The sequence below is a fragment of the Parastagonospora nodorum genome (genome assembly GCF_000146915.1).
Source record: "Parastagonospora nodorum SN15 chromosome Unknown scaffold_1, whole genome shotgun sequence".
Classification (NCBI taxonomy): domain Eukaryota; kingdom Fungi; phylum Ascomycota; class Dothideomycetes; order Pleosporales; family Phaeosphaeriaceae; genus Parastagonospora; species Parastagonospora nodorum.
Genome location: NW_001884549.1, coordinates 1592872 through 1609181, shown reverse-complemented (window position 1 = coordinate 1609181; position 16310 = coordinate 1592872). Strand labels below are relative to the sequence as shown.

Genomic DNA, 16310 nt, shown 5'->3' with positions numbered 1-16310 from the left:
CGCTTGCCAGGATCATGACGTTTGCCTAGCTGCCAGTTACTTATTGGCTAGTGGGAACGGGCAAGCAAGCATCACGGCTTCAACAAACACATGTCATGCTCAAATACGGTGAAGAACACGCGCCCGCCGAAGTGCTCCCTACTGCAAGAATAGATAGCGCTGTCACATGAAGCTGCAACGTACAAGCGTCGGGCCAACTCTCGAATGAAAGCAACCGGCGTTAGCTCGAGCTCCCTTCTGGAACCCACGAGCCATCAAATCTAGAAATCCATATGTCGCTCATGCACGACTGCCGGGACGACGGTTAGGCGAGATCGATATGCGCATCAGGGTCAATCATCGCGTGTCTACAGTCTGTGCGTGGTTCTTCGCATCTTCTCGCAGAGCTCGCTCGGCACCATGGCGTCGGTGTCGACAGGAGCATCGGCGCCTTTATGCAGCATCTATTCGATACACCGAGGCTATGTAAGACTTGGCGAGGCCAGAAATGATGCTTCGGGCATACGCATTTGCGAAAAGAGCGAGGGGCTGGCTTCGGCATACTTCTTGCAGATTTCACTGCATCCACGGCAGACAAAGACCCTCAGAATCTCCACAGCAGCGCAATCATCTCGCCAGTTTCCAACTCGACACGCGATCCTACAGTGTTGCTGCAAGTGCGAGGTCAAACACCGGGCTCGCTGATTCGCTAGCTGCGAGACGCTTGTCTCGCGCACCATCATCGTGGCAGTGCTTGTCGAAAAATCGCGCTCGCTAACCACCTCCAGTATCAACTCCCAAAACGACGCTTGTCCGGGAGATTGCAGAGCGTAAGGAAGGCGGCGGGATACCTTTGGCGGCTACGATTTGCAAGACGCCGGAGCCTGTTTTCTGGCTGTTTGCTATGAGCGATTTTTGGAGTCGAATCGCTTCAGCCCTTATGGAGACAAAGGCGTGCCGTCTTTGTATCATGCCGCTGGTGCATTCTTGCGACAGTGCTGCTCCCGTTGATTATGTTACGTAGAGGAAACCTGGGTCTTGGGACCTTCAAAATGATGCAAGCACGTGTTTGACGCGATAGACAGGTGCCATAGCCACGGTCTTACCGACTGCGCGTATAGAGAGAGAAAATCATTTCCCTCCTAGGCTGTGGTATAAGAGGCCCATCCTCTACATCCATCTGCTTCCCTGCTAACTCTTACTCTCTTGCTTCCTCTTCTCCTTCTCTACGTGTCCCTTTGCGCCGTGCCCTTGCAGCTCCTTGTTGCGGCTCGCACATATTTCACACATGGACATCGACGAGAAGCAACCCGTTCAGCGCGTCCGCTTTGGAGATGAACGCACCGATGAAGAGGCGAACGAGCATGTAGGATACGGCGCGCGCAACAGGCGCCTTTCTAGGCAGTCGAGCGTTGGCAGTCTCTCTATCCACAGTGCTGGCGGTGCAAGGACGGTTCAGCCGGAAACGGCCCTACCCATTACCTACCGCACCCTTTCCATCGAGATCGATGAAGGTCAGCACGAGAAGCTGAAGCAAGTGAAGAAGGCCAAGGAGAAGGCCGCTGTTGGTATGTTGCTCTCTACCAAAATTTCACTGGACGACCTCAGTGCATGTTGAGCATGTCTATGAGCGCGAACCATCGGACTCGAGGACCGTTATTACACGAAACAACACATAATGACGTGCGTAAACAGACCTGGCTGGCCTTGAGTGGCATACCCTTGAAATCCAAGAGCTATGTCGCCGCCTCTCCGTCGACATCGACCAGGGCCTCAGCGATGATCAGATCAAGCGCCGCATCACCGAGTATGGTCGCAACAAAATGACCCCTCCACCTTCGCGACTCTTCTCCAAGATCATGGGATACTTCTTTGGTGGATTTGGCTCCATCCTCCTGACAGCTGGTATACTGGTCTTCGTCTCCTGGAAGCCCCTTGGTAACCCTCCAGCGCAAGCTAACCTGGCGCTTGCCTGTGTGCTCATCGCTGTTTGGCTCATCCAAGCTGGCTTCAATGCCTGGCAGGACTTCAGTACGAGCAGAGTCATGGCATCGATAGGCACCATGTTGCCTGATCAGTGCATTGTCATCCGCAACGGTTCTCATGCCAGCATATCTGCCCTTGACCTCGTTCCTGGAGACATCATTGTCATCAAGCAAGGAAATAAGCTACCCGCTGACGTCCGTCTTGTTGAAGTTTCGAGCGATGCCATGTTCGATCGGGCCATTTTGACAGGTAAGACAAACATACCATCTACCGTAACTTTTCATGTCTAATGCTATACAGGTGAATCTGAGCCTGTCCCGGCGACCATCGAACCCACCGAAGACAACTACCTTGAGACAAACAACATCGGTCTACAAGGCACACATTGCATCAGTGGCTCTTGCTTAGGTCTCTGTGTTGCGACTGGTGATAACACCATTTTCGGTCGCATTGCGAAGCTTACCTCTGACCCGAAGACGGGCATGACACCCCTTCAGAAAGAGATTTTGCGCTTTGTGTTGATTATCTCACTGTTCATCACATGTGTTGTCATCCTCATCGTCGTTCTCTGGGCTGCGTGGTTACGAAAGTCCCACCCCAACTGGATCAATGTGCCACTCCTGATCGTCAGTTGTGTCTCTGCTGCCGTGGCTTGTACGTGCTCTTTCATCTTGATACATGTTTCCATCATACTAATTGACCCATAGTTATCCCCGAAGGCCTCCCGATTGCTCTAACCACGTCTCTCACCATCGTCGCGAACATCATGCGGAAGAACAAGATCCTATGCAAGTCCTTGAAGACAGTTGAGACACTCGGCTCAGTCTCTGTCATCTGTTCAGACAAAACAGGAACCCTCACCAAGAACCGCATGACAGTCACCGACATCTTCGGTGCCGGCGAACAGTTCACGCCTGAAGCGGCCCGCGACATGATGGCCGTCCTACGGTCCGAGAACAACTTGGCTACACTATCGAAGAAGCGCGAAAACGTCATCGATCAGATTCGTATCCTTGGTGGGCTGTGTAACTCTGGCGAGTTCGATGCTGCCACGATGCATCTGCCCGTCTCGGAGCGCACGATCAATGGCGATGCTACTGACCAAGCTGTCCTGAGACTTTCTGAGAGTCTGGGCTCCGTTGCCGAGCTGCGCCTGGATTACAAGAAGACTTTCGAGATTGCATTCAACAGCAAGAACAAGTTCATGATTAGGCTCATGACACCGGCAAACCAACCCGCAACAAGCAACAACACCACTCTGATGATCAAGGGCGCGCCTGATATACTGCTTCCACGATGTGACACCACTCTGAACAATAACAACGAGGCTGTGCCCCTCACAGATGCTCAGCGTTTCCGCATTGAGCAGATTAAGGACGACTGGTCTCGCCAAGGCAAGCGCGTTATCCTGATGGCTCGCAAGCCGACAGTTATGCCCTTCTCTACCAACGCTGAAAAGGAAGTACTCGTTGCAGCTCGTCAAGGTCTTACCTTCGTCGGTATCGTCGGCATCGTGGACCCCCCGCGTGATGAGATCCCCGAGGTTGTACGCATCCTTCGTGGTGCATCAATCAGGATCTTCATGGTTACTGGTGACTTTAAGCTCACTGCTCAAGCAATTGCCGAAGAGTGTGGTATTATCTCGAACTCAATGATGGTCGACGATGTGATGGCGCTCAGTCGAGACATCAATACCCCGTCGCCGAAACAGGCTATCGTACTGAGCGGACCAGAATTGATCACATTGAATGAGAATCAGTGGGATCAGCTGTGCTCGTACCAGGAAATTGTCTTCGCTCGTACTACTCCGGAGCAAAAGCTGCGTATCGTGAAAGAGTTCCAGGCTCGTGAGAACATCGTCGGTATGACTGGTGATGGTGTCAATGATGCTCCTTCGCTCAAGGCTGCCGACATTGGTATCGCAATGGGTAGCGGTTCGGACATCGCGATCGAGGCTGCTGACATGGTGCTTCTTGACTCGTTTGCTGCGATCTGCCAGGCTGTCCTGTATGGTCGTCTTGTCTATGACAATTTGAAGAAGACGGTAAGTGATGTCCTATCAGCTATTAAGTCAAAGATGCTAACGTTCACCAGATCGTCTACCTCCTCCCAGCCGGAAGTTTCAGTGAACTCTGGCCCGTCATCACCAACGTCGCCTTCGGTATTCCCCAGATTCTATCCTCTTTCCTCATGATCATCATCTGCTGCTTGACCGACTGCGCCGCCGCCATTACCCTTGCCTACGAGAAGCCCGAAGCCGACCTAATGCTCCGCCCTCCCCGCAACATCAAGAAAGACCGCCTCGTCGACACAAAGCTGATCTTCCATGCTTATTTCTTCGTCGGCTTGTACCAGTGCTTCTTGTCCTTTACCATGGCCTTCTGGTACATGGAGCGCAAGGGCATACCATTCACGGCCATGTGGTTGAAATTCGGCAACTACGACCCGCAATACGATGCTAACTACATCAACGAGACGGCAAACACGGCGTCAAGTATCTACTTCGTCACGCTGGTCATCATGTAAGTCACACTCTACCCTTCACACGACATCTTCACAGACTAACCCCTTCTCTAGGCAACTCTTCAACCTCCTAGCCACACGTACCCGCCGCCTGAGTATCTTCCAACAACCACCAATTCTCAACAAGGAGACGCAGAACTGGCTCTTGTTTCCTAGCATGGTGTTTGCCATTGTGGTTGTGTTCATTTTCTGTTACATTCCCAGTCTGCAGGAGACTATTGGCACGCGCGAGGTGCCGGTCGAGTATTGGTTCTTGCCGGCGGCGTTTGGTTTGGGGCTGCTGATGCTAGATGAAGGGAGGAAGTATTGTGTTAGGACGTGGCCGAATGGGCTGCTTGCGCGGATTGCATGGTAGATAGGGTCGTTGCGTCTGAAGCAACCTTGAATAAGAGCTTTTACGTCTGAACCAACCTCAAATTAGAACATCTTGAAATGTATGTGTACATGATGCATTTTCACGCGCCTGCAAACTTCATCTCGAGCGTTCAAATCTGCGGGTTTCACCGCATCTTGGAGTGCGATGGCGTCTCTAATTCCCTTCTTGTGGATCGCCATAACACATCCTGGAGTAGAGCAGTGCGGTTATAACCTTCTTCGTGTGGGTCGCCATAACACATCCTGGAGTGAAGTAGTGCGTCTTGATAAGCGTTAGACTTCACACTGTGTCGTTTGTATGCGTCCTGCTGCGCAATCGCATTCCAAACTGCTCACTGTATCGCGTCTTTGAATTGTTCCCGGCTTCTGTTTTCCAACTTCACCGCAGCGCGATCGTGAGAGCTGTCACCTCCCAATTCACTTTCGCAAACTTGCTTCACAGACCTCAATTGAATGCGTGTGCTTCACAGCATCGTGGGTATATCTTCCACGCTCGTGGCGCCTCTTACCTTGCTTCCTCAGAAACAGAACCATAAGCACTACTACCTCACTACAACAACGAGTATTCCCACATATCATACCTTTTCTTCTCTCGCCTGGAGCGAATCACACAATCAAGACATATATCTCTTCGAATACACGAATTACATACCCACTTCCTCACTCTCAATAGCCTGGAGCGATCTACTTCCTCAACAATGAGCAAAAACACAGGAAACCGGAACAAGTCAAGCAGTGGAAGCCCAATGAGTGGATACGAAGACATGCAAGATACCCGGCAAAGGGCGGCCCAGAGGGCTCGTGAGTCGCCGGTTTCCCCAGCAGGTTCCCCTAACTATAGATCTCAGTACGACAGCGACGTCGGTATCTTCGACGACCGCTATCATTTTACACCCCCGCCACCCTCGCCGGGTAATTCACCACAGCAGGGCTCAAGAATGAATGTGTCACCGTCACCATCGCAGAACTCAGCACGGCAGGTTACATCACAGCAGGGTTCGCTAAGTCACCTTGCACCACCGCAGAACACAACACGGCGGGGTGATTCAGAGACCCGTGGCAGACAATATACGCAAATTCCCAGGGAAGGATCTTCCACGCGACCTGAGAGTCGAGGCGGTAGTAATCTCCAACTGAATGTACCCTCGCCGCGGATGTACGAAAACCTGACAAATCGATCGAGGTCCGGGACAGGTACACCAAATACACCAAATACAGCTCAACCGCCTGTTCCTCCAGCATTCCAGAATATGCAAGCTACCGGTGTCGAATTCCACAGCCATACCATGCCACAGTCAGCATTCTTAACCAGACCGGCAGCTCAACCACCCGTTCCTAAAGCTCCCGCACCGAAGACAGTTCGACGGCCTACTCCGCCAGCAAATTGGCCTGGCCCGCCAAATCCACGTCCAGCAGGCATTTCTTTCGAATGGACGGAGAGGGACAAGAATTTTGACTGGAATAATTGCAAACCAGTGCAGGCTTCCGGAATGAGGGCATCTTTGCTAGCTCGAGACCGGGGCTTAACGTCCAATCAGGTCTCAAAACTATCCCCAGATGAGAGAAGTGTTATTATGGCGAATCTTAGGGCGAGGGGTATTATTCCCCCATCAAAGAATGCCGCCTCAATAAAGCCTGCTGGGCGCCCTAAGACCAGAGACGAGAATTTTGACTGGGTTAATTGCACTAGGAATGAGAAAGATTATCAAAGAGTTTTAGTATTAACTCGAGATCAGGGGATATTGCAAAGTGAATGGAAAAACTTAGATCAGCAACAGAAAGAGGCTGCTGTTCGACAAGCTGTTGCCAAGGGTCTTCTGCCAGCATCAATGGAACCTGGAAGCAAAGGGAAAGAGAAAGGCACGAAGAGCTCTCAGCTACCTCCAGCACCTGTTGCCAGCCCATCGCAAGCCTCTAGCGCCAATGCCACTTTCGGCAGTGGCAGAGGCCAGACAGATAGGGGCAGAAGCCGTGCAGGTAGTCGTAGTTTGTATGAAAGCCCTTCACCAGCTCGTACTCAGCACTTTAACGCGATCCCGGGAGTTACAAATCCTGGTGTTGGTGGAGGGTCACCACCGCCAACCACACATGACAGAAGAAGAAGTCTAGCATCGCAAAGCGGGAGCAGACCGCCGCCAACGGAGCGGAGCAGAGGAAGAAGTCTGACGTCGCGAACTGGAAGCAGGCCACCGCCAATCTCGGAGAGCAGAGGACGAACTCCAGTATCACAGAGGCTTGGCGCCCCAGGTGGCTCGACTGGCCCGACAGTACCGACAAACAGATCGCCGCCGGCTAAACCTTCGAAAGCGGAAGCAGCCGCGGCAAAAAAAGAGCAGAAGGCACGGGAAGCTCGAGACAAAGCATTTGCGAAGCAAAAAGCTGATGAGGAGAAACTTGAGCAGAAGAAGAGGAAAGCCGATGCTGAAGCAGAGAAGAAGACGAATGCGAAGAGAGCAGCGCAGGCTAAGAAAGCTTCACCAAAGCCACAGCCAAAGCCGCAGCCAAAGCCAAAGCCAGGCCCGTCTGGAGGTGGAAAGCGCAAGTAAAGGATCATTCAGAGACCCGGCACCCTGTCAGCAACTAAGCTCTAATCTTGTTGATCATGCGACCTATCTCTTCTCTCTCAACCCATCTCCCAACACCTTTACAACACCCACCGCATCCCTCATTCCCTCCTGGCCCTCCTTCTCGACCACATCCGCCAAACCTTGGAAAACACCGGCAATCTCACTGAACACCTTCGCTTGTGCCTCCCACCCTCCATCTGCTGCAAAGCACTCCCCAATCTGATTCATCTCCTCGACCCACCTGTACGCCTTCCCCGTACAACCCACCACCGCCTTCCTCCCCTTCTCTCCTGCTCCGGGATTATATACTCCTAAATAGTATTGAAGCTCGTCGTATACTCCCAATGATGTTGCTGTCGTGAATGATTGCAATGCCAGTGCTGTGAAGCCTTTGGACAGTGCGGCAAAGCAGCATTTCAGACCGCTTGCTTTGCCAATCTCGTCGCCTACAAATCGCATGTTTAATGCCGTGATCAGTTCCTCGTGTGCAATTTTGTTTGGCCCGGAGAATGGTATGTCGGGTTTTGTCCAGCTTCCGTCTTCTGCTTGAGATGGTGGCCCGCCGATGATGCCGCCATCTACCATCTTCACGCTCTCCTTCTCTTTCAAAATCTCTCTTATTTGCCTCGAGGTTGCAGGGCTGATGGCATTCAGATCTAGATACCAGACTTCTTTGGTTGCTTTGGTAGCCACAACGCGTTTGGCAGTGGCGACGGCATCTCTTGGTGGCACGATTGAGAGGATGTAATCCGCTTGCTGCACCAATTCCTCATCTGTGTCGACACAGGTAATGTTTGCAGACTTGGCGCGGTTCTGTGTTGACGGACTACGGTCACTGACGTTGCTGATCACGCGGTAGTTGTGGGCAAGAAGGAGCGAAGCGATGCCGAGGCCCATCTGGCCTATTGACAGGATGGCTATCGTTGGTGGAGAAGACATGGTAGTATGGAAAAATAGGTTCCAACGACAGATACAGTGTATCGCTTTGTGAGCGGGTGTTGGTGTTGGATACCTGGAGTGTACGTAGTGCGGAAGCTTTAGTTGCAATCAGGCTAGTGGCGTGGGGTGAAGAAGTGGGATGTGGCGGGGTAGGAGTGCAACATCGCTTCGTAGCAAATTGATACTCTAACAATTCAGTGGCAACCGCTGACCAACACATGTGCCCTATATCTGGTTTGAGGAGCTTTTTTACATTGTTGACGCTGGATCTTTCGTGAATCCATCTTTCCTATCTTTCCTCCTATCTCATTTCACCAATGCCGCTCAAGCCGTGTCATATCAAAGACCTTTGCTTCCATGCAATTTTGCGAGTGAGGTGTCTCATGTCCCAATCTTGTGTCCTTCGGCAGCATAATCAGTGACTTCCAGTGAGCATGAGTTCCTTTTCACAGCAGCTGTAGAATACTTTGCTTCAGTGAAACTTCGGTCGAAGCTGTCTAGACTGACGAATTCTTGGTCCAGATACGAAGATGCCTATTAACAGTCAGTCATACTCACAAGAATAGTCATAAATCTTACACAGCCGGTGTTGTGACCCCATCCGCATACGCACCCGCTTCATCATTCCGATCCTTCTTCAAGCACACCACGAAGCCTAACAGGAAGCTCATGAACGTCAAAACAGCACCCATCAGTGCAAATGCCTGAACAGCCTTGTCGACCGTCTCAACGGAGTCTTGATGAGCTGACGCCGCCCGCCCATACGGCATATCCCACTGATACTTCGACTCGGGCTCCCAGCTAGTCCCCCCCAGCCAGTACGCGTAGTGCATCAAAAATGACACGATCCAAGCAATTGCCAGTCCCAGGTCGAAGATAGAGCGCAAGATGGCATTAGTAGAGTTGAGCATCCACAGGACCGACAAGGCCAAAGAGAAGCAGGCAATGACCATGGTGTAGTTGAGCAGAAAGCCCCACTCACTAACGGCGATGTCGTCATCGGGGCTTTTGGGGTATTTGTAATCATCGCTCATGAGGAAGGCGATGATCCCGATTACGATGACTGAGCAGGTGCATTGCGCGAGGCGCAGAGCGACGGAGGCGATACGGGTGATTGTCATGGTGAGCTGGGTAGCGGGAAGTTTGGGATAGCCAAAATTCAGTGGTTCGAGAAGTTAGGAAACGTGTAATTTTGGAGTGGGGAGTTGGCGAATAGGTCGAGATTGCGGGTGGGCAAGCGACTTTTCACGTGATACAAACAAAGTAAACCCACTAACGCCAGTCAGATCAACGTCAAATCCTTAACACTGTCCGGGAACCTAATGCCACTTAAGAGGTATCCCCAAGACCATGCTTGTATTTCAGAGCGACCTATGGGATACCTGACATCCCTAAGTCTCCTCAGACTGAAGACCGCGATGTACAAGTGAAGTCGGCAGATTCCAGAGACACCGTCGCAAATTTTATAGCAATCATACGCACAACACATTTTTGTTAGCTGACACAAACATGATACAGTGATACTAATGTATAACAGCCTGTCTGGCACGAACAAGACGCAGTGTGTAAAAAAAGATACAATACCGCTATTACATATAACATTTTGAGCTATGAGACGGACAATCGACAGTACCAGCGACTCTCGAAGAGCATGTGACCTACTGCTATGAAGATCGCCTTTAATCCAAGTGTTATCATCTGCGTTTTGGAGCTGCAGATCGACTCGGCTTTGATGCAATTTGTTTAGTCTGGCTGGACTGTGCCCTTTTGATTCCGATTCTTTTCCTCTTGTGTGCCTCTGATTTTTCTTTCTGGTCGCTTTTCCTCTTTTCCTTTTCCTCTTTTCCCTTCTTGTTCTGTGCATTTTTTAACAGCTTGCGATCTCTCTCTATCATCATCTTCTTGACTTTCTCTTCCTCCTTGTGGTGTGCTTCTCTGAACTTCGCCTGCTCTTTTTCCCACTTTTCCTTTTCCTTTTCTAGCTTCTTCTGCGCATCCCTAATCCTCTCCTGCTCTTCATTCCACTGCTTCTTCTTTTCCTTTTCCAGCGCAGCCATTTCAGCCTCTGTTTTGCCCTCCAAAGATCTCTTCGTTCGTTGGTCCGTTCCTCTCTGTAACTGCGTTCCTCTCTTCGTACTTGTAGGCTTGACCTGTCGCGATTTGGTTTCCGGTGTCGCAACTTGACCTCCACTAAGTCTACCTAGCAAAGTCTTCGTTGCTTGGTCGTTGCGGCGAATGCCGTATGCTGGGGCTGACCTCATGTTTCCTGGTGCTACAGAAGCTGCTCTCAAACTCGCGGGTTTCCAGCGTGAAGGGCCAGGGCCGTGTTTCGTTTGTGCTAGACCGGTACCACTTCTTTGTGTTCCCTTGCCTCCTTTGTACTTTGATTCAGTTGATTGCGTCGGTATACCGAGTGGAGAGGGGCCTGGGCTAAGCCTTGGAGTCAATCTTCTATCGCTGCTGTGAGGACTGAGGCTGAACCTCGGACTTCCTTTCCTTCCGATGCTTCCGGGACTCGAGCTGATTCCTTCCCAACTACTCTCCGCTCCGCCCCCAGGACTTGAGCTGATCCCTTTCCAACTACTGCCAGCTTCACTACTCTGTCCCCTTGGCATTGACTCTCTTGCAATGTTCCTAGGACTCGAGATTGCCTGAGGATTCCCGGCCGAACGATTTGGAGAAGGGGACTTCTGAGAGTTGAAATTTAGCGGACTTACATGACTATCAGCACAAATTGTACGTGATTGGCTTCCAAGGTTACCACCAGGCACTGGCGAAGAATTAGCAGCGTGCGCTGGAGATCTAATGAATGTCTGCTGAGGCCTTGCGACGCTCCCTCCCCTAGGACTAACGTTCCGATTAATCGGTGGGCTTGCGAGGTCTCGACCAGCGGTTTCGAGCAGAATTGGAGGCATTGTACGTGTGGTATTATGAGCGGTTGCTGTTTCCATGCTTGGTATTGCCACGTCTTTTCCATATCTACCAGATTGCTGGTCTTGTGAATTACTAAGACCTGCTGCTGCTCCCGGTGATGCTGTGTTCTTTCCGGAGGATCGCCTGAGCGGTGGGGATTAGACCTTTAGCACGACCTCTTTCTCTAGCAGCTTGTCTCTCCTCCAAGGGCAATTTGGCAAATTGGCGCACCGATATATTCAGATCTGCGGCTATAGCATTACGAATCCTTACGTCCCTTTCCTGTTCTCTCTTCTTCCTCTCTTCCGGCGTCCCCTGGTTGATTTCTTTTGGTCCTTTAACGAAGCCTTGTGCCTTCTGAGCAGAGTGAATTCTATGTTGATGCTTATTCAACTCGGGACTGCTAGCTCCAGCTCCCCTCGCATCATCACGGGCTTTCTCGAGACTCTTAATGCTTCTGCGGTTATAGTGGTTGGGCTTCGAAGGTGGGAGGTTCTGTGCCTTCCTAGCAGCCCTTATTCTGTCTTTACGCTTGTGGGTCTCTTTGTAAGGCATGCCGCTTTCTATGGCCAAATCTAGGTCTTGCTCAAGGCTCGCGATACTTCTTTGAGTATAAGGGATACGACTGAAATCTTGAGTTGTATGAGTATAAGGGACATAATTGAAATCTTGGCTTGTAGTAGTTTGCGTCTGTGTAGTAGGTTGGGTAGAAGCTTGACCTTGGCTCTCTTGAACTTGCGCCATAGGATAATATGGTGTGTTGGGCTGTCGATATGGAGTACTTAAAGGATCGAAGCCCTGGCCAGGGTTGCCTTGAGGAGATTCGCAGTAATTTGTGTCGTAGATGGGCATATTTCCTCGATCGAAATCGCCAAAGTCTGCGTTCAAGACGTTGAAGTCGTCGGCAGTGATTTCCATGTTTTTGAAGTCAAAGTTTGGATCCATATTCCAATCCATGTCAGGCGAATGTTTTTCTCTTCCCTTGAGATCAATCCGCTAGGTGTTATGGAGAGGATGCTGACTTTATCTTTGTTAGGTTTAGAATTGTAAGCGCTCCAGGCGTGGATAGATGTGTAAAGCAAGAAGTGTTGGTGGTCCGTATCAATGTCTCTGAATTAGGAATCTACGTTGAGAGCTTCTACAAAGGTACGATATATCCCAGGAAGCTGTGAACGGAAAACCATCGTGAAGAACACATATTGACCGGAATTTTGGTGAAGCGTGCTTCATGCTTGAAGGCATACAATACACTTCCAAAACATTCGAATCTTGACGCCTGGAAAATTTGGAGTCACATCCATAGATCGAACAGTGATGAGCTACGATTGAACTTTTACAGATACGTTGAATGAGGCTGTCACAAACAATTTGAATCAAGCTGTCGCAAACAACGACGAGATCGAGGACAGTAGCCGCGCATATGCGTTGCGTGACGCGCAAGGCGTGGGAGGTGACACGAATCGAGATCATGATGAGCCGCTCGGCGGATGGTAATCGAGGTCGAAGATACTGAGATTAGGAGATGGAAATTTCACAGAATCTAGATAAGAGATTGGTGTAGAAGTTGGGACTGCCAGGTATGCAAACGACTTTGCACGTGTCTCTCTGACCCCGCGATTGGACACGTACACGACAATCCGACTCGACCAGAGAAGACCAGTAATACAAAACATTGAGTCGCAACCTTCAAAACCTTGACTTCATCCTACAAACCATCATTCCCGAATTTGTGTCGACAGGGCCTCGCTTGTTTCTCCATAAGAGCAAGAACATACCCTAACCACCTCCTTCATCGATCACCTCAACTCCCTCAAACCTTCGACCTCTTGAACCACTGCCTACGTCTACACATCATTAGCAAAAAGTCTACACATCTCTTGACCAGCAACACAAGACTTACCCAGCCGTTCCCGCCCCCGCCTGACCAGCAACAACTCCCTTATCTCTCTTTGCCCAAACCAGCAGCCCCAGAATGAAACTCACAAACCACGCCACCGCCGCCAGGAAACTAAACGCCTGCGCCGCATCCCACATCCCACACTTATTCCCCGGACCCCACCGCCACATGTCTGCGCTTAATCAGCCACTTGCCCTCCCGACTACACAAGACATGGAACTTACCTGCCCACCCACCTCCACACCTCAACCAACCGCTAAACCAGCCCTGCAGTATTCCAAAAACCGCAAACCATGCGGCCGCGAGGAGCAAGTCGGCGCCCCAGTGTACGATCGCGTTGGTCGTCGGCAGGATCCAGAGCAGGCTGAGGACGAGGGACAGGGCGGCAATGATCAGGATGTAAATGAGGCGGGCGAAGAGGGCGTCTTCGGAGGGATACGTGTGGCGGGTGGAGAGAATGGTAGCGGCGAGAGCGAGGACGATCGTGGAGGTGAGGAATTGGGTGGCGCGGAGTGAGAGGGAGAGGAGGCGTGGGAGGATCATGTTGAGAACGGGGTGAGCAGTTGTGGAGTTTAGTTACAGTGGTACTTATGAGTTTAGAGTGCCGAAAAGTGCCGAATAGTGATATTTGAATGCTTGAATTCTGAATTATGGTGGAAGACAAGTGTGGGAGTTGAATGGAGGAGGAGGAATAGATGAGGTGTCATGGTGTGAGGCGAACGATAGCCTGGATTGGGCTTGTCGGCCCAAACGGCTCAAAGACGAATCGCCTGGATTTGATGTGACAGATCGGAGAAGATCGCCGTATGGCTGTGTGTGACACGTCGTGCACACCACTTATGTCTTTGTGCACGCGGTAGTCTAGCCAGCGCATAGCTCCATGGTTACTCGGCCGTTCGATGGTACCGTGACACAGCTCTTTTGCAATACACCATCCTACGTGAAGTCTGACTCGCGGTCACACGGGAGTGCCTTTTATCAGCAGGTTGCATACCTATGGTATGAAGAGCACATGCGAAGAGCACACATTCATCTGGCATTGGTGAAGCATGTTGAAGACGTTAATACGTCGCAGTGACGCTGAATAAACTACAACCTGGAAAATCAAACATGATGAAGTGCCCAAATGGGCATTCCGCAGCACCAATGCCCTTCACGGCGTATACAAACAGCCAAAGCAAACTCCAAATTCGCATCCACATGGCGCTGCCCTACACCAACCAGCATACTGTCAAATCCAACAGCCAAAGCCAGTCAGGGTTTGAGAGAGAAGAGATAGATGGCTGAATGGAGATGTGAGGATCTCAGTCGCTGATAGGGTGCTAAGGGTCTGCAAGATGCATTACCTGCGCCTTCCCGCCTGCAGACGGACCCGGAGGCTTTGGGGGTGGCTTTGGCTTCGGGGCAATGGATTTACCGGGCGTTGTGTTCTTCTTTGATATTTCAGCTGCTTTTTTCTGCTTTTTGGCGACTTCTTTCTCTCTCTTGGCAGCATCCTTTGCCTCCTGCTTTGCCCTCTTAGCTTGCTTAGCAGCATCTTCTTTCGCCCTTTTAGCAGCTTTTGTGCTGTCAGTCTTCTGGCTACCCTGTCTGCTACTCCTTTGTGACGCTGGATCTGATGACCCCCTACTGCTCACGACCATTGGCGATGATTCTCTTGCACCGGCACTATGGCCTGTTTTTGCTGGGAGCGTGTTGAAAACACCTGATTTCCGACCTCTGCTACTGTCTGTCTGGAAGGTACCACCACCGAGTTGCCAGCTACCGCCAGCGGGAAAGGTAGCAGGGAGAGGAGGAGATATGCTGGCCTTTTGCTTAGGCTCCGCGGGTGCGTCTGCTATTCCTTTTCCTTTCCATCTCTCTTTCACTTTGTAGACAGTCCCTTTCTGAACAACTCCCGTGGCACGAACCCTTTCCTTGTGAGCTGCTCTCTCTTCCACAGACATTCTTTTGACATCATTAAACGATACATCAAGATCGTCAGCTATAGCCCGTAAAGAATCATGATGATACTGGGTCGACTCTGCCACTGACCGCGCTTTTTCCTCTGGATGCATTTTCCCTCTTACATAATGTCCCCTTCTTCGATTCCGCGCCATCTCGCTTCCTAGCCTTGTGAATCTTGTGGGTCCATCCTCTCAAAGTCTTAGAATCAGCGTTATTCCTCTTTGCACGTTCGTGAGATTCCTGAAGACTCAAAACACTTCTCTTGATGAAAGGGACCTTGTTTAGATCGTCCTTTGCAGACAATGAGATGTTCGAAATCATAGGGGCTGATCCACCTTGAGCAGTAATTTGTGCACTAGGCATAGTCGCAGGCTGGGCAGGAGATCCTGTCCCGGTTCTTCCTCTAACTTGCCTGCCACGGTTCTCTGATGAACCGCGCTGTTCTCGGCGGGGGGTTGGTGACACTGACTTGTGCATTGGTGAACCCGGACCCGAACCCCGTGTTTGTGCAGTGTTACCAGACCCGGGTGTCATCGGCTGGGGTGATATGTTATATCTTTGATCGGATATACCCGTGCTTATATCGTTAATATCTCCAAAGTCAGGCGTACCTGCCGCAGAACTTCCCGCCGACCGAGCTGCCCTTTGTCTGGCAGCCTGCATTTCTACCAACGTAGGTGAGTCAACGTCCATTGGACTGCCATGGCGGCTTGACATGTTCTGGCTTGTTGAGTTCCTGTTTATCGTTGTACAAGTGCTTAGTAAGTGTGTAGAGAAAGGCTGTTGTTGCTAGGTATGGTACACTATTGCTGTGACAAGGCTTAATGATGTGGTTCGTATATTCGGAAAGATATATGTCTTAGATAACTAATTCGCTCCAGGCGAGAGAAGTAAGAGTAAGATTATGATATGTAGGAACAGTCGTTGATATAGTGAGGCAGTGCCTGTGGTTCCAACCTGGGAAGTTGTGGGAATAGTCGTTGTTGTGGTGAATTAATGCTTGTGGTTCTGGTCTGGGAGGTCAAGTTAGAACGAGCCACGAGCGCGGAAAGATATACCCAGAAACTACAAACAGCCTGCTGTGAAGCGCGCACATTTACCAGAGGCCGGTGAAGCATGTTTGGAGACTACAATGCGCTGCGGTGATGTCGAAGGTTGAATACACTGCAGTGATGTTGGAGATA

At 50.8% G+C, this 16310-nt stretch overlaps 10 protein-coding genes across 10 annotated transcripts; 4 read left to right on the top strand and 6 right to left on the bottom strand.

The window, feature by feature from the left end:
* Positions 1-399: 399 nt before the first annotated feature.
* Positions 400-1003, top strand: SNOG_00707 (hypothetical protein; the record flags this gene model as incomplete). The annotated part of the gene is made up of 3 exons (XM_001791332.1): positions 400-465; positions 588-663; positions 768-1003. 3 exons carry the CDS (start codon positions 400-402, stop codon positions 1001-1003), a joined length of 378 nt encoding a protein of 125 aa, XP_001791384.1.
* Positions 1004-1267: 264 nt separating this feature from the next.
* On the top strand, positions 1268-4885 carry SNOG_00706 (hypothetical protein; the record flags this gene model as incomplete). Its single annotated transcript, XM_001791331.1, has 6 exons — positions 1268-1547; positions 1675-2214; positions 2266-2619; positions 2673-4009; positions 4060-4487; positions 4543-4885. The coding sequence occupies 6 exons, from the start codon at positions 1268-1270 to the stop codon at positions 4841-4843; spliced, it is 3240 nt and encodes a 1079-aa protein (XP_001791383.1). The 3' UTR covers positions 4844-4885.
* Positions 4886-6786: 1901 nt separating this feature from the next.
* Positions 6787-7409, top strand: SNOG_00705 (hypothetical protein; the record flags this gene model as incomplete). The annotated part of the gene is made up of 3 exons (XM_001791330.1): positions 6787-6849; positions 6959-7130; positions 7180-7409. 3 exons carry the CDS (start codon positions 6787-6789, stop codon positions 7407-7409), a joined length of 465 nt encoding a protein of 154 aa, XP_001791382.1.
* Positions 7410-7434: 25 nt separating this feature from the next.
* On the bottom strand, positions 7435-8384 carry SNOG_00704 (hypothetical protein). Its single transcript, XM_001791329.1, has one exon. The coding sequence runs from the start codon at positions 8367-8369 to the stop codon at positions 7473-7475; it is 897 nt and encodes a 298-aa protein (XP_001791381.1). The 5' UTR covers positions 8370-8384; the 3' UTR covers positions 7435-7472.
* A 482-nt stretch (positions 8385-8866) lies between these two features.
* Positions 8867-9684, bottom strand: SNOG_00703 (hypothetical protein; the record flags this gene model as incomplete). The annotated part of the gene is made up of 3 exons (XM_001791328.1): positions 9656-9684; positions 8949-9598; positions 8867-8903 (listed from the first exon to the last, which is right to left on the bottom strand). Exons 2-3 carry the CDS (start codon positions 9488-9490, stop codon positions 8867-8869), a joined length of 579 nt encoding a protein of 192 aa, XP_001791380.1. The 5' UTR covers positions 9491-9598; positions 9656-9684.
* Positions 9685-10063: 379 nt separating this feature from the next.
* On the bottom strand, positions 10064-10426 carry SNOG_00702 (hypothetical protein; the record flags this gene model as incomplete). The annotated part of the gene is made up of 1 exon (XM_001791327.1): positions 10064-10426. The coding sequence occupies one exon, from the start codon at positions 10424-10426 to the stop codon at positions 10064-10066; it is 363 nt and encodes a 120-aa protein (XP_001791379.1).
* Positions 10427-11375: 949 nt separating this feature from the next.
* Positions 11376-12239, bottom strand: SNOG_00701 (hypothetical protein; the record flags this gene model as incomplete). Its single annotated transcript, XM_001791326.1, has 1 exon — positions 11376-12239. The coding sequence occupies one exon, from the start codon at positions 12237-12239 to the stop codon at positions 11376-11378; it is 864 nt and encodes a 287-aa protein (XP_001791378.1).
* A 1084-nt stretch (positions 12240-13323) lies between these two features.
* Positions 13324-13722, bottom strand: SNOG_00700 (hypothetical protein; the record flags this gene model as incomplete). Its single annotated transcript, XM_001791325.1, has 1 exon — positions 13324-13722. The coding sequence occupies one exon, from the start codon at positions 13720-13722 to the stop codon at positions 13324-13326; it is 399 nt and encodes a 132-aa protein (XP_001791377.1).
* A 779-nt stretch (positions 13723-14501) lies between these two features.
* Positions 14502-15447, bottom strand: SNOG_00699 (hypothetical protein; the record flags this gene model as incomplete). The annotated part of the gene is made up of 3 exons (XM_001791324.1): positions 14502-14765; positions 14817-15163; positions 15249-15447. 3 exons carry the CDS (start codon positions 15445-15447, stop codon positions 14502-14504), a joined length of 810 nt encoding a protein of 269 aa, XP_001791376.1.
* A 394-nt stretch (positions 15448-15841) lies between these two features.
* On the top strand, positions 15842-16103 carry SNOG_00698 (hypothetical protein; the record flags this gene model as incomplete). The annotated part of the gene is made up of 3 exons (XM_001791323.1): positions 15842-15887; positions 16008-16016; positions 16042-16103. 3 exons carry the CDS (start codon positions 15842-15844, stop codon positions 16101-16103), a joined length of 117 nt encoding a protein of 38 aa, XP_001791375.1.
* Positions 16104-16310: the final 207 nt, after the last annotated feature.